Here is a 24,424-nt window from a genome sequence, read left to right on the forward strand (position 1 = left end):
AGTCTTCTTAGGAAGCAGCCTTATGCCAAACCAAACCAGTAGCTGAGTATTTCCTAAATCAAAGGCAATGGGTGTTCAATTCCAGGTCAGGGATGGGTTAGAACTTTTGGCATGTCAAGAATCTCTTCTGTCCTTGAGAAAGAAGTGTTGTTCGTGGGCAAGACGGGGTTTCATAAGATTCACCACTCCCCACCCTCACTGTGTTTTATCCAGATCCACAGCCGGGTGTGGGTTTCTACAGTATAACTAGATTGACCAAAGCCACTAATCTCAGTTTTGGAAAGTGAAAGGGCTAATCCCTTAACCAGGTAGATCCTGTCCAAGGGGTGGCATGTGGCAAAACTTTCATGTCCCTAATCTCAGTAGCTTTTCATTCCCACTCATCTAGATTTTTTTTTTTATTTTTAGAAATAGAAATCTTGCTTTGTATCTCTGACACTGGGACTGGAAAGTAAAAAAAAAAATGGGTCACAGGTTGGAGCCAATGGGAAGGTCAATATTTTGTTTTTCCTCAAAGAGGTTTGCATAACATAATTTTCTTTTATATGCATATGTAGATTATCCTAACCTGTAATCCTATGATGTTCCCTGCATTGATATGCATGGGATACATTTTTACATAAAGTTACAAAGTAAAAAAAAACAACATCTCCGTGGGGGTATCTCACCCAGGTTTCTTCTCATTCCTTCCAAATACTGTCCCCTTAAAGCATCTCATGAGGAATCTACCAAAACCTAGGCCAGGGGTAGGCAACCTTGGCTCTTTTATGACTCAAGAATTCTGGGAGTTGAAGTCCACGAGTCATAAAAGAGCCAAGGTTGCCTAGCCCTGACCTAGGCAATAATTAAGACACTGTAGTACGATTTCTTGTCTTCCCTAACACCAACCTAAGTGGTTCCCTCATTTCAAGGTGCCTGCCTCAACCCTTCAAGTGAAAGAACAAGGCAATCCAGTTATGCTACCAGCAGCTGGAAAGCTGACAGCGAAACTACCTTTCCCCAGGGCGGTTCCAAACCTTACATTTGAAATGCAAGTCTGTCATATTAAAATTAGACAAACAGACAATTGACTGATAATTAATAGACACCCTCTTCTGAGCTACACTTTAGTGTTCATATCATTCGGAAGGAAACAAGCATTATTACTTTAGTGCTATTTCTAGGATGTTTAGATGGTTTGAGATAGTTGGATCATCAACAGTATAGTTAACTGACAATGATAATTGGTAAGAAATAATTAATATTCTAAAGCTAGTAGAAAACAAAGCTACAGAGAAAGAGGAGATAACAAAAAAAAAATCCCCATCCTCTCTCTGCTCTCATAATGAATTGATAATTTTGTAGAAACTGTGAATGCTCCAACACTGGAAGTTTTTAAGAAGAGACTGGACAGGCATTTGTTTGAAATGGTGAGCAGGGGTTGGACTAGATGACCTCCAAGGTCCCTTCCAACTTTACTATTATGATTATTATGATTATTATGATCTGTACTCAGGTACAGTAATGGGCATGCAAAGGAAAATATAGTATTTTCAAACTAAATTAAATTCCAGTATCTTAACTGGTCTGTAGGCAGAATTATACGACAAAGAACAATTCAAAAAGTCCTTATAAATTCCTCAGCTGCCTTTTAATTAGTAATAAAATGTTGGATCTCCAGAGTTTGGAAATTCATCATCACTGATGTTGTTATTGATAATTTTAAAGAGTAATTTAGTCATGATTCGTTCTCACCAGTAAATCTCGGAATTGTGCTATTAAAAATACAACACACTCTTATCATTCTTTTCATTTCTATCATATCCATCCTTCAAATAGATTTAATTTTATACTCAGAATGCCCTAAGTTGTTTTCTGAAGAACTTTTTAAGGTAGACTGATTAGCCCAAAGTCACATATGCAACTCTCTGATGCACCCTTAAAAGGTTTGCAGTGTTAGGTTTCAGACTTATAGAAAATAACTGTAAAATATTCCGAAGGCTATTTTTGAAGAATGACACACACATGTCAAAAATGAAATGAAATGAAATAAAGAACTGTACTGCTTAGTCAGGTGATAACAGATCCACAAGGATGTTCTTACTACTACTAGTACTCAATATTCTAATTCATAAAAGTTTTTCATGGGTCCATCCCTCAAGATTTTCAGAGGCAAAAGTAGACTGGAGTGAATTCCATAGCATGGCAGGAGATGCGCTGTGGACTTGAGGATACTTCATGGCCCATCCTAGTTAAAGGATAGGGAAGTGAAAATTGGTCCAAATCACACGAAGGGTTTGGATAATGGGCTTTTTTCATCCAAAGCAAATGGTAGGCAAAATCAAGGGCCAGTGTGTTGCAATGACCAAAATGTTGCATTAGGACAAAGAACAACCTGGTTCAGATTTGCTGTCAGACAAGAAATGGTGACCAAGATGTTCTCCTTGTTAAATAAAATAAGTAAATAAAATAAGGCATGTAGCATAGCAGAATCAGAAGAAATGAAAACCACGCTATTCTTCCTTGTTCATTTCTACAACTGGAAGTTCAGTTGAATTTCATTTCGTCCTGTTCTCCGGAGCCGCAATTCCCGAATGAAGCTTATTTTGTCAGGAACTAGATCTCTGGTTAATTAGGATCACATTATGGAAGCCAGTCAGATAACCCTTATTAGTATGTTGGTGAAAACAGCAAAGAACATGATCAGTCCTTCAGGACTAACCATGTTATTATTAATCAAGAGGAACCATTCGTTATTTTTATCACTTTCCCCTCCCTAGATTTAGAAAATATAGTCTATTACCCCCTTGTGCTACAATAAAATGATTACTCTTCAATTAGCACAGGACTCTGTTGTTTCAGCTTATGGAGCTAAAGGTTTTTAAAGCACCCTCACGGGTGTTCCTTAAATCATTTCCCGGGGCCACTAATAATCCATGGGAAATAAACAGGGTCTCCCTTTCCTGTTTTCACAGTCGCCACTTCAGCACTGAAGAACCAATTTTCTCCTAAAAGCTCTATGGACAATTGCAAAGCAAACAAACAAACACCTACCCATCTCTCTTGGGTGGGCGAGCAAGGAAGAAGCTAAAGAAAGATCTCAAATAAAATGCAAAGGAAAGCAGAACCAATTTAGCTGGCGGGGAAAGAGAAAATTAAAAAACAACAACCCAAAAACTGAAAACCAGAACCGAACAGAAAGAACAAGCAAGTAGAAAAAAGGCAGGGAGGGAAGGAAGAGCAGAAAGGAGAAATGTGGATAGAGAAATAATAGCTAGCAAGGGGAAAAAATGTGTACATCCTCTCTCTCTCTCTCTCTCTCTCTCTGTGTGTGTGTGAGTGTGTGTGTGAGTGTCTGTCTCTCTGTCTCTCTGTCTCTCTGTGTGTGTGTGTGAGTCTCTCTCTCTCTCTCTCTCTCTCTGTGTGTGTGTGTGTGTGAGTCTCTCTCTCTCTCTCTCTCTCTGTGTGTGTGTGTGTGTGTGTGAGTCTCTCTCTCTCTCTCTCTCTGTGTGTGTGTGTGTGTGTGTGTGTGTGTCTGTCTCTCTCTGTGTGTGTGTGTGTGTGTGTGTGTGTGTGTGAGTCTCTCTCTGTGTGTGTGTGTGTGTGTGTCTGTCTGTCTCTCTCTCTCTCTCTCTGTGTGTGTGTGTGTGTGTGTGAGTCTCTGTCTCTCTCTCTCTCTCTCTCTGTGTGTGTGTGTGAGTCTCTCTCTCTCTCTGTGTCTGTCTCTCTCTCTCTCTCTCTGTGTGTGTGTGTGAGTGTCTCTCTCTCTGTCTCTCTCTCTGTCTTTCTCTCTCTCTCTCTCTCTCTCTCTGTGTGTGTGTGTGTGTGTGTGAGTCTCTCTCTCTCTCTCTGTGTGTGTGTGTGTCTGTCTGTCTCTCTCTCTGTGAGTCTCTCTCTCTCTCTCTCTCTCTCTCTCTCTCTCTCTCTCTCTCTCTCTCTCTCTGTGTGTGTGTGTGTGTGTGTGTGTGTGTGTGTGTCTGTCTCTCTTTCTGTCTCTCTCTCTTCGTGATTTTTATGGCGCTGGGAGGTCTCCTGTCTTTCCTATTTATTCCCTCACTGTTCCCTAGATCAGTTGTTCTCCATCTTGGCAATTTTAGGATGCGTGGACTTCAGCTGGCTGGGAAATTCTGGAAGCTGAAGTCCACCCATCCATCTTGAAGTTGCCTAGGATGAGAAGCGCTGCCTCAGATCTCGCCAGCCTCTGGGCGACGCTCGCTCTTCCTTCCATTTAGGTGACCTCGCAAGCTTTTTCTGGCAAGAACTGTTGCCTTTAAAACAAAAACAAACAAACAAACAGTGAGAAAAAGAGAACGGTGGCCTGTTGTCTTTCGCCTCCCTCGGATTACCGGTTATTCGCCTTGATGAAGAGCCATTAATTACCCATTCAGTCAATATTAGGAAAGCGACGGAGGTGGGTTTTTTTTTTAAGGATTAAGGAGACCTCAGATTGCTCCATTAAGCGTATTCCTGCTCACGACCAAAGCTTTCGTTGCGCAGCGCTTTCTCCGCACGGCCGATCTGAACCGGCTGCATAAATGAGGTACCGAAAATCAGGAAAGCGCAGCCCGTAGTTTGTGAGCGGGTTTGTGTGTATGCGCAGTCTACATTTGCACGCGTGTCTGCCCCAGGAGCCGAAAGGAGCTCGTCGCCACCGTTTGCAGAAATGCTGCAGTTGGACTCAACGCGGAATGATTGGTTTGGTTCCCTCGACTGGGAGAGTCAGGAGAATCTGTTCTTAACAGGAAGCGCCTCGCTTCGGAAAACAGGTCCTGGGCTTCGCTGCCTCTTCGCCGTTTCTTCCTGCCCTTCGTTTACTGTATTCCTCCCAACCCTTCAGCAGCGGTGCTCTGAGAGGTCTTTTAAAAGAAAGACAGTACTGAGAAAATTAAGAAAAAGTGGTTCTAAAAAGTGGAATGAAAACTCCACAATATGATGTATAATAAATGGACTGCTTGTGGTCGTCTGAGTTTTAGCTGGTTGACTAAGAACGCTTTGGAGAAAAGTATATGAGAAGGTTTTAATTTCATGTCCACAAACCAACTTATCAGCTGAATAATGGAGGTGGAATTTGGATTTTGTTCTGGCGGTCAAACGCAGCATTCTTGTTTCATTCTTTCATAGTTCAGTGAGTAAGAGATGATCTTCTTTACACCGACGTCTTTCCAATTGTTCTTGAATATAAGAGGCACATTGTTTGATAATTATAGGAATTGCAATCCAGACACCAGACGGAGGGAGGCTAATTACAATTGCCCAACACACTTTATCTCTTTCTGCGTTGCACCTTTCTACATTCTGGTTTGTCCAAATTGCAGCACTTCAGGGACTGAGAGGCAGTGGATTGATTGCCAGTCTCCCAAAAGTTCCATGGACCAAATTTTGGTGACAGGGTACTGATTGGCTAAGCCAGCAGAAATGATGGGAGATGCAATTAAAGATCTTAAGGACAGCCCGTTAGAGAAGTTTGCAGAAGCCGATCAAAGCAGCTGAGGGCATTTTGGCCCATTCTCCATATCTAGGAGAGGTAGGTGGAAGAATTGAGAGAATGCGCATATACATCTTTGAGACAAGGATTATTAAAGCCTTCAGAATTGCATCTACATCCCAGCTTCCCTTCCTTTCTTATCATCCATGTTATTGTCATTGTCATCACCGAGGCAGGGCGTTTTGTTTTTCTCCATGTTTATGATGGCTTGGAGCCAACAGAGCAGTAGGAGTGTAGAAAATTTCAAACACTAAAGGAAAATTATATTTAACGTATCTGATATCCAATACCTCAAAGAAAAAGTATCAAGTCATTTGATCATTTCAAATCTTGCTTCACACTTTGGATGGACTTCTCTTTATGCAAGAAGCAGAGGGCAACTACCCATTCCTTAAAAATCAAATATCAGAAGATCCCATTCCCTCTCCGTTAGGATCATGGTTTCTGGCTTTCTGAGGAATACTGTAGATCAGGGGTCCTCAACCTTGGCAACTTTAAGACTTTGCTGGCTGAGGAATTCTGGGAGTTGAAGTCCACAAGTCTTAAAGTTGCCAAGGTTGAGGACCCCTGCTGTAGATGGAATGTTTACTTGGGTTGGCAGAGGCCTCACAAGAAACCCCCAAAGGTGCTTATAGTAGCCAATGCATTCTTAAAACAAAACACAAGCTAAAAATGCCTGTGAATCAGAAGCAGACAAACTAAGACAGTTGAAAATGCTTAGAAAGGGAGGCAATTGTGGCAGAATCAGTTAAACGTTAATCTACCATTTTATTAAACACACACACACACACACACACACACACACTGACATGACCATACTAAGTTAAAGGCTTGAACCATACAGATGGCCCAGGAAAGTGCAATGCTATTAAATTTAGAAAAACCTTAAACCAGGCAGTCTACAAATGTATATGCAGATTCAAGCGCATTAACTTTAATTTATGCGTGCAGTGCTTGGCAGTTTCCATTCCTCTCACTCCCGTGTCTCTTGAAAATATCCTATAAAAATGGTTAACTCATAAAAAGCAGTCTACTACTATTTACTGGGATAAAGAATTCAGAGAGGGAAATTTCTAAGCCAGTTTATTTAGAACTATAATTAATTTGTGAAAAACCAAACAACACGATCTAAAGATTGTTGGGTTATAAATGTTCTTTTGATTCTTCTATTCATATGCTACTTTTGGGGGGGAATTTATTTAGCATCCTAATTGTAACATACTTTAGAAGCCAACATATCTTGAAAAATGGGATTATATCAATATAACAATGATACATTTTCCCCTGCAAAATCAGTTGAGTAATTGGATCCTATGCAGCTTACTCAAAAGTAGACTCTTATTTTAAAGATCCTAAGAGATCCTATTAATTAAATTCTAAAGGGATGAATTCCTGTGCCTAAGTAGTTCATTCAGAAGTAAACCATACCGCTTCATTAGATTTTCAGCATGATAATTAATTAATTAATAATTAATTAATTACAATTAATAAATAATAATAATAAATAATTAATAATATAATAATTAATAATTAATTAATTTTCAGCATAATTAATTAATTAATTGTTGGGGGCAATTAAGCTGACTTTGTAATAATGCCGCTTGGGTGTGTGTGTGAAAGCCCTAATAAGCAGGCATATACATAGAATGAAGGCTACTGCTAAGCTTGTAAGCTGCCCTGAGTCTTCGGAGAAGGGCAGGATATAAATGGAATTAAAATAAAATAAAATCAATACTTAAGAAATATTCCTGCTTCCCAAGAAAATCTCCATGGAGCTTGATTCCCCTGCAAAAACTATCAGGACACCAACAAAACTGAAGGTGGCTTAGAAATCTGAGGCCTGATGCTCCCTCTCATAAAGGTTTTCCTGGAAAAGAGATTCCACCCATGCAAGAAAACTCCCATTGTTTTCCATATTGCTTTATGTGGTTTCAGGTTTGAAAGGTGGTGTAGAAACAGGGTTGTGGTTCAAATGTAGTCAGGAAGGCCCAGATGACTTTCTGGTTGCTGAAATTATTCTAAACACCTTTACTCCAAAGAAAGTCCCACAGACTTGCTCCCCTAATAAAAGGCCGCATACGCACTAACAAAAATATATGATAAAGCTAGGACAGGAAGTATGCTTAAGTTTGCAATTCTAGACTCGCTTATCTGAATTCTGATTCAGAATTGAATACAGAAGAGAGATGCATTATATTGTTTTTGTAAGCTGGAATCCAAGGAGTACTTTTTGTCTGTTTGTTTCTTAAATCTGAAGCAGACCCATAGGTCAGTTACAGGAGAGCCCTGATAAATTACCCAAAGCATCACTGACCATCTTGAGCTGAAGAAATCTGCAGTGAATTGAGATAAACTGACATTCTGCCTATGGAAAACTGCTGTATAGCCCTTTGAAGAATAAAACTCTTCGGAAACTTTGCAACTGTATAGAATGAAGCTCTTTGACATTCTTATATATACAGATATGTATTTTATTTACCGGTATTTTTACCATAAGGTAACTCTAGGCAGTTTATGGTAAAAAAAACAAAACCAGGATACTGATTGATCATATGGATATTAAGTGCAAATGCAATTAAGATATGTTTTGGTTAGAAAAGTTATCTAAAACTGACATTATTGATGTTATGAGAAAAATGTAACAAAGAGGTTGATATACAATTGTATATTTATTAATAACAATAAGAATTGTTAATATATACCACTGAATTACTAATGGACCCAGACAACACGTTGTCTTTGAAGTATTTGACTGTAAAACTAGAAAATTAATAAACTATTTATAAACAAAATGATATATATATATATATACACATTAAAATAGACATAAATTAAAAGCAAGAATTAAAAATCAAGGACATGTAGGGAGGGCAGGAGAATGGGGGAGATGGGATCTGTTGTTAATCAACCACCTCCATTGTACATTTCCCCCACTGGGGCCCCAGGCCAACTGTCAGAGCCAGGACTTTAGGCCTTGGGAAAAGGTAGGAGCATTGGGGCCAACCTCACATGGGAAGGGCAAGATGTTCCAGAGGGCAGGAGCAACAGTGGAGAAGGACCTCCTCCTGGACCCCACCCAACTGGAATAATTGAGCTGATGGGATCCACAGCACGCCTCCTATGCCGGCACAAGTGGGATGAGTAGGATGGGCCAATTCCAGTGGGCTGAGATGATCCCTCAGATAACCTGTATGTCCTGCATTGGATGTATGTCCATTCAAAACAGGTAAGTTGAAATCAATGGGAATTTTTCCTGGGACAGACTTAAAGGTGTACTCCCAAAGCTCACTTAATGCCTAATCCAGCATTTCTCTGGAAAGTACTCCCACTCAAATCAGATGACTGACTTCCCCAATATCAACATTAGGTCCCAGTTCATTGGGGAGATCTACTCAGGCGTTCAACTCCTTCTCTCACAGCGCTATTAAGTCTTGTGGATTGTCTGGTGGATTTTTTTTTATAATTGAAATGCAAAATACATTATCTGACCTAGTAAATGTTGCTCAATAAGTTACACATTTCAGTGCTTGCATTAATACAAAATGAATTTCTATACAGGAGAACATTTTAAAAAGTCTTAAAAGATGTGGGGGACAGAGACAACTTGAGTAATAAGACTATTAATGACTCTTAGGATGAATGCATAAGAATATTCCATTCCTACTATCAGTTGACCAGAGGCATTGCACTAAGGCCGTGGTGGCGAACCTATGGCATGGGTGCCAAAGGTGGCACACAGAGTGTCGCCCCAGTCCTAGGCCTTCAACTGGGTTTTATAAAACCTTTTCACTTTAGGCCTCCGCTGCCGTGTGCAAGAAAGAAAAAAAAGGTTCAATCAATCAATCAATTTCAACTTCTCGAGGGGAAAAAAAAAGATCTCGTAAAGTTGGAATTGACTGATGGAACTTTTTAGTCCCACCCAGCCTGCCGTTACCATTGCAGCCACGCCCACCCAAAGGGCCACGCCCACCCAGCACCTGATGATACATAAGTGGGTTTTGGGTTGCAATTTGGGCACTTGGTCTCTAAAAGGTTCACCATCGCTGCACTAAGGCATCCCATTGACATGGAAACAAAGGCAAACAAACAAAAAAAAATACTCTTGGTCTGATTCAGTTAGCTTTTCTGATATCCTTATGCTAACGTGTATCACCTATAGATGGAAAGCAGAACATAAATGTTACAAATTGATGAATTGGTCTGATCTGGCTAAGATTGATTTGGGATTTAATTTGAATCAAATGCCCATTTTATTTGGTTTAGGACTCATTTGGATCATTACACATTGGTGCAGAATGTACTTTTACTCCAAAATTACCATCATCAAATTGGACAGAGATAATATGATTTGACATTCCAAACTGATTGGAATCAGTTGGAATCACTCAATATTGTTGACATGATGGTGAAGGTAAAGGCCAAGACTGAGCAGGCTCAGATGAAAGTTTACCCCCAACCCTGGAAGCTCACTGGGTGATTTTGAGCCAATTATTCTTTCAGTCTAATCTACCCATCAGGGCTGTTGTGGAAAAATTTGAGGAGAGACTTTTGTAAACATTGGGATATAAATCAATAATTCAATACAGACACAAATACATAAGTCTTAATTTAAAAGCAGTCCAATCTTTGCAGTCTATAATAACAACAATACTACAGCAAGAACATCATACTGGTATGAATACAAGAGCAAATGGATGGATAGATGATAGATAGAGATAGATAGATAGATAGATAGATAGATAGATAGATAGATAGATAGATAGATAGATAGATAGATAGATGATAGAATATTTTAATGTTACACCTTGTGCAGTCACTAATATTATCTTTTTAAAAAGTATTGTCTTTTACAAGTAAAATGCCTCTTCGAAAAACAACAATATCAGCAACAACAAATTTAAGCTAGGTGGTGCTGAACTGAGGCATTGTTTGGGGTCAATTAACATATTTAAAATCTATGAAGAATTAATCCCCTTAACAACATGTCTCCTTTAAAAAGAAAGAAAGAAGGATAAATAGGCAACTTAGCTTGTAAACCTTTCTCAGTACTTCTTTGAATTAGACTTTTAAAATAAGTAATGTTCACATTTGCCTGGCTTACCTGGACATTAAGATTTCAATTAAATGCTTGTAGCTTAAATTTAAGCACTAGTCAGGATACCATCATTTTTTTCCCCTAAGTTCAGGGCAGCTTACTTTCTATGAAGCTTGTTTAGCAAACATCCCACCCAGACTTAGAAAAACTGGTTTGTCACAAACAGGGTTGTCCCAACTGGAACCTTTTTTAAAAACCAAAACCCAATCCAGTGAATTCAGACCCTCCTGCTTAAGTAAAGCCTTGCCTGGAATTGCATCTGCTTGGAGAATTAGTTTTAAGGATTGCAGGAAGTCCAAAAGTCTTTCCAAGACCTTTGGATGAAATACATCTTAAGGTTAGAGTTCTCAGATGTCATTGACTTGATCATAGAACTACGTTCTGGATACTCTTCAACATATTCCAAATAATTGAATTAAACTAGTCAGCAATATTTGCATTTCAGTTATTCTGATAGCAAGATCATGCATATATTTATTCACAAGTAAGCCCCACTGAACTCAAGATTTATTCACAAGTTAAATGTCTATTGTTGGAAGAAGAATGTCTAGTTTTACAAACTGCTCATTGCCACCCAGTGAGGTTGTTGAGAATGTATTGAACCACATATTCTCTCATCTACAGCACCCATCGTCCTCAACCATTGGCCAAAAAAAACCCCTAGAGATTATGAGTAGTGGTGGTCCAGCAAGTCTGAAAAGTCCTGGGATGGGAAAGTTGATGAATATTTGGTTAGCGAAATCAAAATATGGGTATTTTTGTGACATTTGCAAATTGTTCTAAGTTTTGCTAGCCATCAACTTTCCCACTGCATTTAAAACAAACAAACTGGAGGGAGATGTATGAGTTCCAATGCAAAATATCTTCTTTAACAAAATGAATCCTTAATTTTGATGATGAACGCTTAAGTGATGAGGCCAGGAATGCAAGCAGACAAGAAATGGCAATGGAGTGGCCTAACCTCTTATCAATGGAAGCTACCTTTCTTTATCACTTTGCCAAATAGGCTTTGGAATGAAAAGGACTCACAATCCTTCCTGAAACTAACTGGCTGCTTAAGATGATTTTACTAGGGACAGTGGCCATTCATTTCACTGAGGCATTTATCAGAAATCTGTTTCAGACCTGTTTTTGAGGCTCTTTTTGCCAAGCATAGGGAAGCTGCTGAAAACAGTAATCCTATGCATTTTACTTGGGAATAAGATTGGTCCACATCAGTAGTAAGTCCTATTTATACTGTATGAAGGAAAGCAGGAAGTGGGGAAGGATAGAGGATGCAAAGCAAATTTTTGAGTTATCTTTATTTCAAAGTCACTTGTGTTAAACATTTCCTGAAGTCTTTCTTCTTAACTTCTATGGCATTTGGACAGATGCATCTTATCACTTTATGTGTTTTAAATTCCACAAGCTGAAGGTTTGAATCTCACCCCCAGCTTTCTTGAATCACTTGCCTTCCAGATATCTAGAATTGCAACTGTGATAATTCCTAGCCCACATAATTTAGTTCCACATACCTGGAAAATAAAGGTCTGAGCAGACCTGAAGTCCAAAAAGTTTAGTTAAGAATCTTTCCATAATTGCCCTGTACACCGCCCTGAGTCCTTCGGGAGAAGGGCGGTATAGAAATAAAATAAAATAAATAAATAAATAAATAAATAAATAATGATCGCCCAGAATTCAGCCTTTCAAGACTGTCACCATTTTGAATCCATAAACACACACATACACACACACACACACAACGCAGCAGTTGAGTCCTATGGACAACTCCATCATTCTTACGTAGGATATATTTAGCCCTGGATTCTCTTCCCAATATTATACCATCTGGTCCTTAGCTTAGCACAAAAACGTGTTTTTTTAATTCCACCTTTAATTTAAGCTGATTTCCTATTTTTTCTAAAAAAAAAAAAAGCAATAACAACCTTTACTTTTTATTTAGCCATTTCATTTCTAATTCAAGACAGTAAAAAAAGACCTTGTGGCGTATTGCATAGGACAGGAAATGAACAGGGTAAAAAACTCGCGATGCAGAATGAATGGTTAGAAAAATTACAAAAATTTCTTTTCCGGGGTGGGGGGGTGGGGGTGGGTCCTGATGGGAAAAAAAATATCCTCAACGTTTCTTTAGCTAGAAGTCAAACTCATCTAGTCACGGCTCTGCAGCCAATATCTTCTGTTTGGGTGCAAGGGTAGCCACTCTGGAAAAGAACGTTTCTGCTAGGCTTAGAAGTTTCCACCTAATTCGACTGGGAGCATCCCCAGAATACGGAGGTACTTTTCTGTTGAAGGCCCCGTCTCCCTCCTAAGTCAAGATCAGATCCCGCGCCTGGATCTGATCTCAGCAGACAACCCTGATCCCTGAACTGGCTTTCTTCAACACTTGGCTCTTCCTGGAAAAGGGTTTGTTGTTGTTGTTTTTTTAAACACCTTTTAACGTACCTTTCAACGTGATTTCCCGACTCGTCATCCTCAAGAGGCGTTCCTTGCATTTTCCCCTACCGAGGGATCTTTCGCCTCGAAATTATGTCCCCTTGTTTCGGGTCAAAACACTTTAGGATGAAGGTCTCTTTGGTGAGTTCGGCGCGTAGACACAGGCCTCCAGCCAATTCGCTTTTATTGTCTTACAAAGGGTTTTCAAGGGTGGCGGGCAAATTCTTGCACGGGCGCAATTCCACGGCGGCAAATGCCACCGTTCCTGCGCGCGTTTGGCAGGCAAACAGGAGGTTCGCGCCCAGCCGCGTTTTACTCATCGCTGGAATAGCTGAGACCCTCGCCCCGATGCAAACCATTCAGCGCAATTGCCCCGAACTACTACGCGTTTGTATACGCTCTCTTGTCAGTAAATCTCTATGGCAAACATTGTTCTTTCAACCAACCGGGCAGCCCCCGAAAGAGTGGCAGACTTTTCCGTGCAAAAGTGCTAGGTTACCACTCTGATCATCCTGAATCGACACTGTCAACTGCACTCCAATTCCCGGCAATGGATCCCCTGGCTGGGAATCGTAGGAGCTGCAAATTCAGGTGAAGGGGGGGTCACAGGGAAGGCAGATTCCCCCCCCTCCCCTCTTTTACCAACCGCAGCGCGAACATGCCCCGTCAACGTCTCTTTTTCTGCCGCCGGCATGTGTGGAAGAGATTCGTTTGCGCTAAAATGACCCCAGTGGGGCAATAGTGTGCTATTGCGAGCTACTGTCTAATCCTTTTCCTACGCAATTGTGTGTAGTGATGCTTTTGAAACAACTTGAGTGGCACTTCTGCCCGGTACTTTCTTGAGAGGGAGGATGTGCCACTGGAACTTAGTGGAGCTTTTCCAATTAGGAAGCAATTGGAATTACGATTCGTGCGATTTCTCATAAACAACCGGGCCCATCTGCATAAACAACGCTCCAAAGAAAGTTGTTATTATCTCGGGGTATTAACGAAATGGCATTTCTGCTAATTAAACACAACTGCCTTCTAAAAACAAGAACAGCCAGAGCCATCTTATGATTGTAATGTAGCTTTACTACTGAAAAAAGAGGTCTCGTTTACTTTTATTTCCAGGGGCTTTTTTTGTCTTCTTTTCCCCAAGGTGCATTTTGGACTGGGAAGCAATTCAGGCTGCTAAACTCGCTTTATTACGGAGCTGGTTTTTTTTTAAAAAAACAAAAAAACACTGGGACATATTTTTGAATAGACATCGATACTTAACTGAAAGAAGCAAGAAAAAGGCCACCTGTATTTTTTCCCGACGATGGCAAAAAAAGCAGAGACCTAACCCCGCCACAACAGCCTACTACGTCCTACTTGCTACACACCTACCATTATTGCTAGCTTTGTAGCGATAGTTGTATCTTTGTTGATGAACGCTTCGATTTCAGGGACGATACAGACGGTACGGTCTCTCTCTCTCTCTCTCTTTTTTTTTTGGTAAAAGAAAATCGCCAGGGGTGGCATTTTCTGGCATATATACATGCTCCATGCAAATATTTCCCGTCTCCAGGAAAACCCCCGATCAAATTCCCTTTGCCACAGCTCATTTTCACCGAGCGGCTCTCCGCGCCGCGCCCACCCTTAAACAGCAGAGGGCGCCCTTGCACCGCCTTCAGCTCGCCGCCCTGCGCCGCGAGGAAGGCTGGGGGAGCGCGCAAAACCCTCGCCCGGGTCGCCGCAGACGAGCCAACAGCTGCTCAGAAAGCTTCGGAAAAGAGGGGAGACCCCCCCATTTTGGCTCTCCCACCATGCCCCCCCAATTCTCACTGCGGCGGCCATCCCCGGGATCTTTTCCGGGCGCAGCAAAGAGCTTGTCTTTGTCGTGGGATCCCTGAACTGGCCCTCCTTAGAGCCCCGGGGGGGGGGTGTGTGGAAATTTCACGGTAGGGGGGCGCCGATTTCCCCCCTCCTTGCTAACAGGCAGACGCGGGCCGCCTAGACTCACCGTTGGCGCTGGGGTGGGGCCTGCCGAAGAGTTTGCTGCTGGAAGCCTCCTTCCTGCCTTCCGGAGCCTCGCCGAAGTCCCCCTTTTTAATATCAGAGTCTTTGGAGAAGAGACATTCGACGGCCGAAGGCTGCACCCCTAGAAGGGAAAGAGAAAGGGGCCTGTTTGTTCCGCAGAGGGAAGGTTGGGGTGGGGTGGGGTGAGAATCTAAACTCCTCACTTGGCTAAGCTAGGCTAGCTGGGAATGATGGGGCTTGGCGGCCTAAGGGATGCACCGTGGCCACTGGGAAAGGCTGGCTCAGCATGCGCGAAGGTGGAGGCGCTGGTCCCCTTTGAGAACCCCACAGTCGTCCAGCTTTCTCCGCGGTCCTTCTTTCTCACCCCTCCTCCCCTCCGTCGCCCTCCCAAAGGAGCTGCTTGTCCTCCTCAACTGGGGTCCGAGACAGAAGAGCGAGGGGAACCGGGCCCTCGAACTGCAAGGGCGCTTGGCCCGGGGCTGGAAGGCGCGCGGCTCTTTTCAGTTCGAGAGCCACGAAGCTTTTGGCTACAACCCCCCCCGAAGGGGAACAAGCGTCCTGGGCAGCGTTTGACTGACGGAGGACGCTTTAATTCTCGCCCGACCAACGGGGGGGGGAAAGGGGGGGAGCTACGGGATTTTCGGTGGGCTTCTGAGCCCCGCATTTTGCCCCTGACTCAGCTCTCCCGGAAGGCACCCAGTACAGATACCGGTATATACGCTCCCCCCCCCCCCCGCCGCCCCGCTTCACCCGATCTTTAAGGTCTCTTGTTTGAAAACAGTCAACAAGTAAACGGCGCGCAAGCAAATTTCGACCTTAAGTCGTTCTGGTTAAATGAAAAAACAAAACAAAACAAAACAAAACACAATTTCGGGGCGAAACATTTTTTCTTACCTAACTGGACGCAAGCCGATACAAGTTTACGGCAGTTGGACTCCATAACCCGTTACCTGCAAAACATTAGACGTATTGGCATTGAGATGACGTGCGAAAGAAACGTCAGCTTCATGAAGTCAAACGAAAACAACCACAATAACGCGTTAAAGAACAACAAAACAATCGGCTGCGTCACAAAAGAAAGTGAGTAATGGATGGGGAAGAAAAAACTAGCCCTTCTAGACGTGTATTTATTTATTTATTTATTTATTTATTTATTTATTTATTTATTTATTTATTTATTTATTAAATTTGTTTGCCGCCCATCTCGCTCCAAGGTGACCCTGGGTGCTGCCCTTAAAATAAAACCATAAATATAACGAATAAATACATAAAAATCACAACGAAATTGCAATAAAGTTTATACCTAAAGATTGATTTCAATTTCCCATAATTTCCAGCCAAATACTTTGATTTAAGCTCCGGTAGATGCCAGCTAGCATACTGAAATCTGGAAATTGGGGGAAAGGGCATGTAAGGTATCAGACTGAAAAAGCTAGTATAAAAATCCCAGGAGGAGACATTTGGAAGAAGAATGCTTAGCTCCAGAGGTGTCCACAGGGTGTGGTTAAAAAAAAGTCAAGATGGTGACAATCACACAATCCAAATTTTGCCTACAAATGTATCAACTCTTTTGATCAGACCCTGTGCACAGCCCTGATTTGAGGTTACCTCTGTAACCTCCTCCTCCTCCTGCCCCCCATGTGGCATTTGTGTGTGTGGATATACATTTGCATATCTCTTTCATCTGTACATCTCAATGAAGCAGATGTACTTCCCATGCTTTAAATTCTGATGCTCCAAGCAAAGAAATAAAAGATTAAATTCATGCAATCAGGTTGACTAGTGATTTAAGCCTTGTCTTTAAAAGAAATTTAAGGCTATTTAGTTTTCTCATTCATTGAATTTGAATTCTGACTCTGCATAAACTTCATTTTGAAATAAATTCCCTCCCTCCCTCCCTCCCTCCTCCACCCCTCTCTCTCTCTCTCACACACACATACACACACACATCAAGTCCACTGATGTAAACCTAATGTGAATTCACGTGCAACATTTCACGCCTGGAATCTGACAAATGCCCGGTGGCCCCAGGATATTTGTCTCCTGACAGAACCTTTTCAATGCACATAGATATGTAGGGGTTATAATTAGAAACAAAAGTGGATTTTCTCACAGAGTTTTTTTTAATAGGGATGCTGTATGCAGCATAGAGGAGGAGGAGGAGGAGGAGGAGGAGGAGGAGGAGGAGGAGGAGGAGGAGGAGGAGGAGGAGGAGGGATCCTGAGCAAAGGGAAGAAGACACCTCTTGAATCAATGAAATAAAAATGCATTTGTAGGAAAGTTCTATTCCCTTCTCTGTGTGTCATAAACAGCCTGCTTCAATTTAACTACCCAAAATGAACTTTTTCCTCTTACATTGGAAATTGCACATTTTTCCATCCATTCATTCGTGATGGGGAGCCCCCGGCTAATACAGTCTGTTTTCCTAGAAATGGGCTCCTCTAAACTTGCTGGATTTTATTTTGATTTCACTGAGAAACTCAACCCAAGGACTTGAAGGGAGCCTGCAGTCTCCTTCACAAAATTATGGCCTTAAGGCTGGGCATTTACCTGAAAGCAAAGCCGAAGTGATTCAGTGCAACAGAGTTCCAAATAAAACCAAACCTGGGCCGCTGGTGAGTTAACAAGGGCTCACTCAGCCTGATCCTATGCAATGTTAGTCTTGTCCAAATCCACTGGAATAAAGCAATAGCTGACATCTTTGAGACAGGAGACCACATCCAGATATTCAGCATAAAAATGCTGTAATTTACATAAGGGAGCAGGAAGGTTTGATAGGTGTCAACCTCCACCAGGTGGGAAGGGGCATTCTTTTCAATAGGCTGGAGCAGGTGGGTGTCCTTTTCCATTTCCAAAGATGTGCAGTGTCTACTTCACTCAGCCATGGCCAGGCCACTATAGCCTTTGTACCGCCACAGCCCAGATTGGCTGAGGTTGCTATAAATCACGCGTGTGGATTGGCCTTTCAAAAGAGGAAGGTCTGGGTCTGAATTTCCACTCTCCAGGGACTCTGGCTTATTGGCAGAGAATGGAAGATCTCTTTCCAGGTAGAGGAGACACCATCTCTGGCGCAGCTTCCAGCGGAGGCCCTTTTGGGATGGAGAGGAAACAGGGGCAAGCAAGAAAGGCATTGTACCCCTCCCCTTCTCCGCCTTCCTCCTTTGGCTGGACGTGGCTGGGCGAGGGGCTGCCTTGCTAACACTTTAGATGCCACTTTCCCTTCAGCTTTTAACTCTTCTGAAAAGTTCTTTTGAAACTTAACAGAAGAGAGATAACACATAACAGAACGGGAAAAAGAACGGAGAACAATGAACAGAGAGCATAAAACGGAACAGAACTAACAACATAACGCTAAAAAAGAGGCAATAAGAAAGAAAAAAAAGGCACAAAATTAGTGCCTGTTTGGGAGATATTACAAAAATCATTACCAGCGCTCTCAACTAACTCGATATGGAGTAACACAGATGGGAGGTTATTAGTCCAGGCTTCAAATGTTTACTTATGGTAATTTTGATAGAAAATTTGCATGTCCTCTTCTGTTGGATAATTTAACATCCCGATTCCCCAAAATCCCCTTCCACTTTTTCAGTGTATTAATGGGTGCTTACCCTTAACCAACTTATCCCTCTGAGCCTTCTCAGAAATCCTTGGGGAACAGGACAGCTCTGTCTAACTGGCTAATCAGAAACAGCCAGGAAGATGAACAATAATCCCCTGGACTTAATGATGAGGATGATACCCTTCCATCCTTTTTTAAGCTGACTTACAAAACATGCATCTCACAGGGAAAACTGTTTTCCAGTTGAAGATGCGTTTTCTTGCTCCAGGGAGAAAACTCGTAGAAGCTAGTAAGACTGCTGACTTCTTCCCACCCTGGCTGGCCTTAAAATCTCAAATCAGAGTCAAGCCATCTGATTTCTTTCCAAGCCATCAGCTATTCCTAGGCCTCTTAAAGCAGAACTGGGTGCCAGCAATGGATGCAATTGAGATATTGCTTCAGTTTAATGTACGTGGCTAGGGGGACATATGGAGAAAGCCATAAGTTCTTTATTTTTCAGGAGGCAAGTCTGACATGTAAGATGCCCCCAATACTTTACCTTCTGAGCTACAAAAAAGGATAGAAGAAGCAAAGGAGACACTTTCCCCATAATGGAGGCCTAATTTGAAACCTGTAGTGAAACTGTTAGAGAAAGGCAGTTAAGAGTCCCTTTTAATTTCTCTTGGAGGGTCCTTAAAGTGGTTTTTTGTCAAGCCGGTTTCCCAGGATAAATTCTCAGACTCATTGCTTGCCTTACTGGCTAATTAATTGAACACAGAGAAATAAATAAGGTGTTAATTTTTTGCTTTAAGTCCTTCACTTCCAAAAATTGAACCCCTAGAAAATATTATTCTAAAAATGCGATATCAGGAGTTCTATTTATCCCTTGTTTTAAAATATTGTACTTACTTATTTTGGCATATAAATATTTATTTGATTGCAAGGATTTCTGACAGATGAGAAATAAAGAAATTTGCAGCTGAAGTTTACACAGATTTATATGGAAGGCAGTACCACGTTAAGACTAATGGCCAAGTAAGGTTATGACTGCACTGAGAAAGAAGAAAGAAACCATGATTTTTGCCAAGAAAAAAGAACTGACCATGCCATATTGATTTTTAAACACCTAACCTGCAAATTTACCAATTGGGGGAGGGGGCAGGAGAAGGCTCTTGGGAATGACTGTTAGGCTTTATTAATATTAGCCCCAGATGCTAGACTGCTTATATGTACATGCAAATAATCCCATAAATAGAATAAATGGGACCCCCTACCAAATAATTTGGAGTCCATCGATCAATATTACAACTAGAATCATATTCTTTTCTGGACTCAATTTTCTTAATATACTTGCCTCTTATTTTCATTTCATTTTTTTAAATTCACAAACTTAAATTGCTTTTATAAGCAACACAGACACACTTTAACCAAAAATAGCTAAAATAAACTAAAGTACATGTTTTTTAATAGAAATGTAAAATGAAATACATGGCATTGCAGATTAGAATTTGGTATTTGGTGTTTTTTTTCTTCCCTCATCAATATCAAGTGACTCACAATTGTATTTTCACGGTTTTTTAGATAGACCTATAACCTATTTGAAAAAGTGCAAAATTAGGTCAAGAAAGTTGATGGGCATCAAAAGCCATAGCCAGAAATTGTAGAAAGCTGGATTTGTTTTCATTATTTTGAATATTTGAAAAATTAAGCGAATAACGTCTTGCATTTCTCTTCAAAAGTGGATTCATGCCATGGAATATAAAGGAACTTTTGTGAAGCCATCTAAATTAATTAAATTAATTTCCTGTCTGATCTCTTGCTTAAATTAGGTCTCCTTTACTGATCCTTAAAAATAAAAGAAAGACAACTTACTGCTGCCTTTGGAAGAGAAACCAGATTTAATAATAGGGACATGGTGGAGTCAGAAGACAAGACAAGACAAAACAAAACACCCCCCCCCCAAATCTGCCACAAACTTCAGAACATGAGACTACAAGAAGCAAATAGAACGTTGAGGGTCACGCTAAAATTAAGCAACCCAAGTTTCAGAATCCTGATGCACCACATGGTTTACCGTAGCTGAGTGTAAACTAATTGTAATTGTAATTATGAGTTTATGAAAGTTAATTCAGTTATAGAGCAAGTTTCAACCTCACTGTGACAATTCCTTGGCAACTTGGGCCTCCTCGACTTTTCCCAAGATTGGATGAAAAACATTAAAGCCTCCCCCGCAAGGCTAATCAGTCATATTTTGCAAAGGGTTCCATTTGAGAATGCTCCGTAAAAGGGTCTCCCTCTCCCTCCCTCCCTCCCTCCCTCCCTCCCTCCCTCCCTCCCTCCCTCCCTCCCTCCCTCCCTCCCTCCCTTCCTTCCTTCCTTCCTTCCTTCCTTCCTTCCTTCCTTCCTTCCTTCCTTCCTTCCTTCCTTCCTTCCTTGGAGGTTGCAAGGCCAGGATGCCAAGACGTGTTTATCAGCCACAAGGGAAAAGAAAAAGAAAAAGACGCGAAACCAGAAGGAAAGGGCACTCCTCTAAGTCGGGCCAGGGGAGAACCTGGGAATGAGAGAGAAGCGAGGGAAGCCAAAGTCTCAGAGCCAGCCTTGCGCCCCAAATCACCGGCCGGGACCATCCGCCCGAAGTGGACCCAATCTGCAGACTCGCCTCGACTCTCACCGCCGGCCCAGGGGCGCTGCGGGGCCGACCTCCGGGATCGGGCTTACCGGCTCCAGTTGGCTCTGGTGGCTCCTGCCTCGCCCGGCGGAGACGGGTCCTGGATCTCGATGCGCTGAGCAAATCCCCGGGCGGGTCCGGGAAAAGGGTCGCAACCGCCGCCAGCGCCCCCGAGCAGCAGCAGCAGCTCCCGAGGCCCGCCTGAGTCAAGAGAAGGGCGGCAGCCCGGCAAGGTCCCCGGGAGAAGGAAGAGGGGCGTCGAACAGCCCGCGGAAGGGAGGGGAGGGAAGGCCGGGCCCCGGTGGATTGGCAGCGGCGGCGGCGGCGACAGCGGGCAGCTTCCCGGCGGGCGACCCAGCTCCCCTTGCCTGGCTCGGGCTCTCCTTCGGCTCCTGTTCCGCTCAACTCCGCTCGCCTCGGCTCGCTCTGCTTGGCTGGGGGAGTCGCGTGACGTCAGCAGAGATTCCACCAAACTGAAGTCGGCGGCCAAGCCGAGCGGAGGGAGGGAGGGAGGGAGGGAAGGGGAAAAAAGGTAGGGGTGAATAACGTGGGGGGGGAGGAGGAGGAGGAGGAGGAGGAGGAGAAGGCAGGGGCGGCCCAGCTGCTGCTGCTGCTGCTACTGCTGCGGCTGCTGGGAAAGGAGGGCGCCCCAGAAAGGGGATTGTGGGGGCGGAAGGCGGGACGGAGGGACCCTGGACGAAGGAGAGAAAAGTTAGAAGCCACCTCCACGCAAGCCGGGCGCAAGGGAAGCAATGGACTGCAACGCCTTATGGGCCAGGGATTGAGGGGAAGTGTAGTCCAAGATAGGTGGAGGACGCCGGTCTAGCGAAAGCCCAGGGCTCGGCAGAAACGAGCTGGTGACAGAGGAGGGAAAAATAAATCCTAAAACCCGCCGCGACAGAGAGAAGAGGCGCTGGAAAGGGAGCCAGATAATGAACGGGGGGGGGGGGGGGAAGGAACAGCCCATCCCAGAGTCCTTAGGCGCTCCAAGTTTCACTAAAGAACACTTAAAAGTTTCCGAGGGACAGAACGAGCGTTTCTCTCTCTCTCTCTCTCTCTCTCTCTCTCTCTCTCTCTCTCTCTCTCTCTCTCTCTCTCTCTCTCTCTCTCTCTCTCTCTCTCCCCCCCCCCCGCCTCTCTGTGTGTGAGAGAGCATACCATAGTCCACAGCGTCAAAAAAGAAAAAGAAAGAAAAAAAAGATGCGGCGGAGCGAAGACGAGAGAAAAGGCAGCGGTCAAAGAAGCGTGGCAAAAGAGGCGCAGAGCAAAGGCGGCGGTCGGAAGCCGAGAGGTTTTTCCTCCGCGCGGGGGAGCGGAGGAGAAAGCGAAGGAGCGAGGCCGGGCCAGGAGGAATCCTTCCCCCCCCCCACAGGCCCGCTTGCCCTCCCTTTGCTAAGCTCAGCTACCTCTTTCTCTTCCGAAGCCGGGGCTAGGGACGCAGCGAAGGGAAAGCGCTGGAGCCGGCGGCGAAAGAAACAAAAGAGGAGAGCGTAGAGGAAGGCAAAGGAGGGTCGAGGCCCCGATACGAGGGCAGGGTCGAGCGGTGGAACCGTCCACCCCTACGCCGGGCTTCCCAAAATTCAAGCCGGCTTGAAACTCGGCAGGAAACGGGGCCTTTTCGCTTTTTTTTTTACGGTCTGCAGCTGGGAAAGGTGGGTGGCGGCGACGGCCGTGGGGCGCGAAAGGGAAGGCGCTCCGGGTTTTCCGCGGACCTACGAGACCCAGAAGCGCCTCGCAGTGTAGAATTTCCTCGGCTCTCTCTGCCCCCAGCAGGTTCACACGGGGTCACCGACCATTCATTTATTAAAATGACGAGGCGCGAGGCGAAGGGAGAAATAAATCAGGTTTCCCAACGGCGTAGCTGCCGTGCAGTTGGCGCGGTTTCTGGACAGGCGGTCGGGGGGCCTATCCCGGGCCAGGCGCGCTTCCTCGGGAGCAAAGAGAATAACGTCGGGAGATCCGGCCCGCTCGGTTACTTCGCTCCTAATAAGAAGAAATAGTGCACAAGAATTTCCGTGTACGTTGGTGATTGATTAGGGGAATCAGGAATATTGAACTATTAACCAAAAATACCAGTAAGATCTACCATAGCAATTACAAAGACAAATGCCACCCGCTAATTACTGCAAAAGTTAGGTTATAGACACTACACTTAAAACGCTGCCAAGAAATTGTGACCGCGTTCTGGCGTTTCTTCAAACTCGCAACAGGCCGTTCAAAATAAAATCTGTTTTTAAATCTCAATTCAGTTACCGTTTTCAGATCCCCATTACATTTGATCGTGTGTTTGGAAAAAAAGGAAGGTAAACGATTGTACGGCAATTGAAAGAGCTAATTCTCCTCCCCCCACCTAAAAATGAAAAAAGTTGTTTTAGTTCGACACTCTAATTTCAACTCTCTTACAGTAGTAGTTGGAAGCTGGGAAATGGGTTGTTTCTGGCGCAAAGAAATGGGCGCCATTTTGAAGTGTCTGGTTCTCAGCCTACAAACCTAAACACACATGGGGGCTTAATGATTCTGATTTACCTGCATTTAATTTTTAAGCATTTTCGTTTCTTTTGTTGAAAGGGAAATCCTTTCCTACAGCGTGGCTGTAAACCTAGGCCCATTTGCTTGGAGGCAAAATAAATAAATAAATAAAAATAAATTTTAAAAAAATATATGAATAAACATGAGAAGGATTAATTTATGAAACACAGGAATTGTTTTAGTGAAGAAAATTCTGATTCCAACGATACTTTTTTTTAAAACTCCTTAGTGTCTAAACATCAAATACAGTGTTACCACTTTCAGGCCATTTTGGGATTACCTTCCTCCCATCATTTGTCCCACCTATTTTATTTGAAAAGGTAAAGGTATTTAGCAAACTCTACAAGGCTCAAACGTGCACCATAGGCCACAACAGGCACCTTGCGTTGGACGAATCGGATAGTTTTACTGCGGTTCGCACACCACTCCCAACTGCACGTGTGAAACTGGAGCAGATCAACCCACATTCGTGTCCTTGGCGAGAGCCAGGGGCCCGAGTTATTGTTTGCAATAAGGAACGTGAAGGAAAATAAATCCACGGGGGTTAATCCTGAAATCTCTCTTTCGGTCGCTCTGTGAAGTGGAGCGGGTGGGTGGATCTTGAAGATGGGGGCTGGGGTGGGGGTGGGCAGAGCAGGAGAGAATGAAGCCTTTTGTTTGGCTTTCAGAAACTTCCAGGCGGCCCTTCGCCTC

At 43.3% G+C, this 24,424-nt stretch overlaps 1 protein-coding gene across 3 annotated transcripts in view; it reads right to left on the bottom strand.

Moving 5' to 3' along the window:
• The window catches only part of PITX2 (paired like homeodomain 2), a 41,396-nt gene that overhangs the window by 13,319 nt on the left and 3,653 nt on the right, over positions 1 to 24,424 (bottom strand). The window contains exons 1-3 of one of the 3 annotated variants that reach the window (XM_081333060.1): positions 23,456 to 23,536; positions 15,891 to 15,946; positions 14,980 to 15,117 (exon numbers count right to left, since the gene is read on the bottom strand). In XM_081333060.1, the coding sequence (XP_081189186.1) occupies positions 14,980 to 15,117; positions 15,891 to 15,936 (184 nt within the window). In that variant the 5' untranslated portion in view covers positions 15,937 to 15,946; positions 23,456 to 23,536. Of the gene's footprint in view, positions 1 to 14,979; positions 15,118 to 15,890; positions 15,947 to 21,252; positions 21,381 to 23,455; positions 23,537 to 24,424 lie in introns of those variants that run through there. The other 2 variants (XM_081333058.1, XM_081333059.1) reach the window with 2 other exon arrangements.

Source organism: Vipera berus (assembly GCF_964194415.1).
Source record: "Vipera berus genome assembly, chromosome: 7".
NCBI classification, from domain to species: Eukaryota; Metazoa; Chordata; class Lepidosauria; order Squamata; family Viperidae; genus Vipera; species Vipera berus.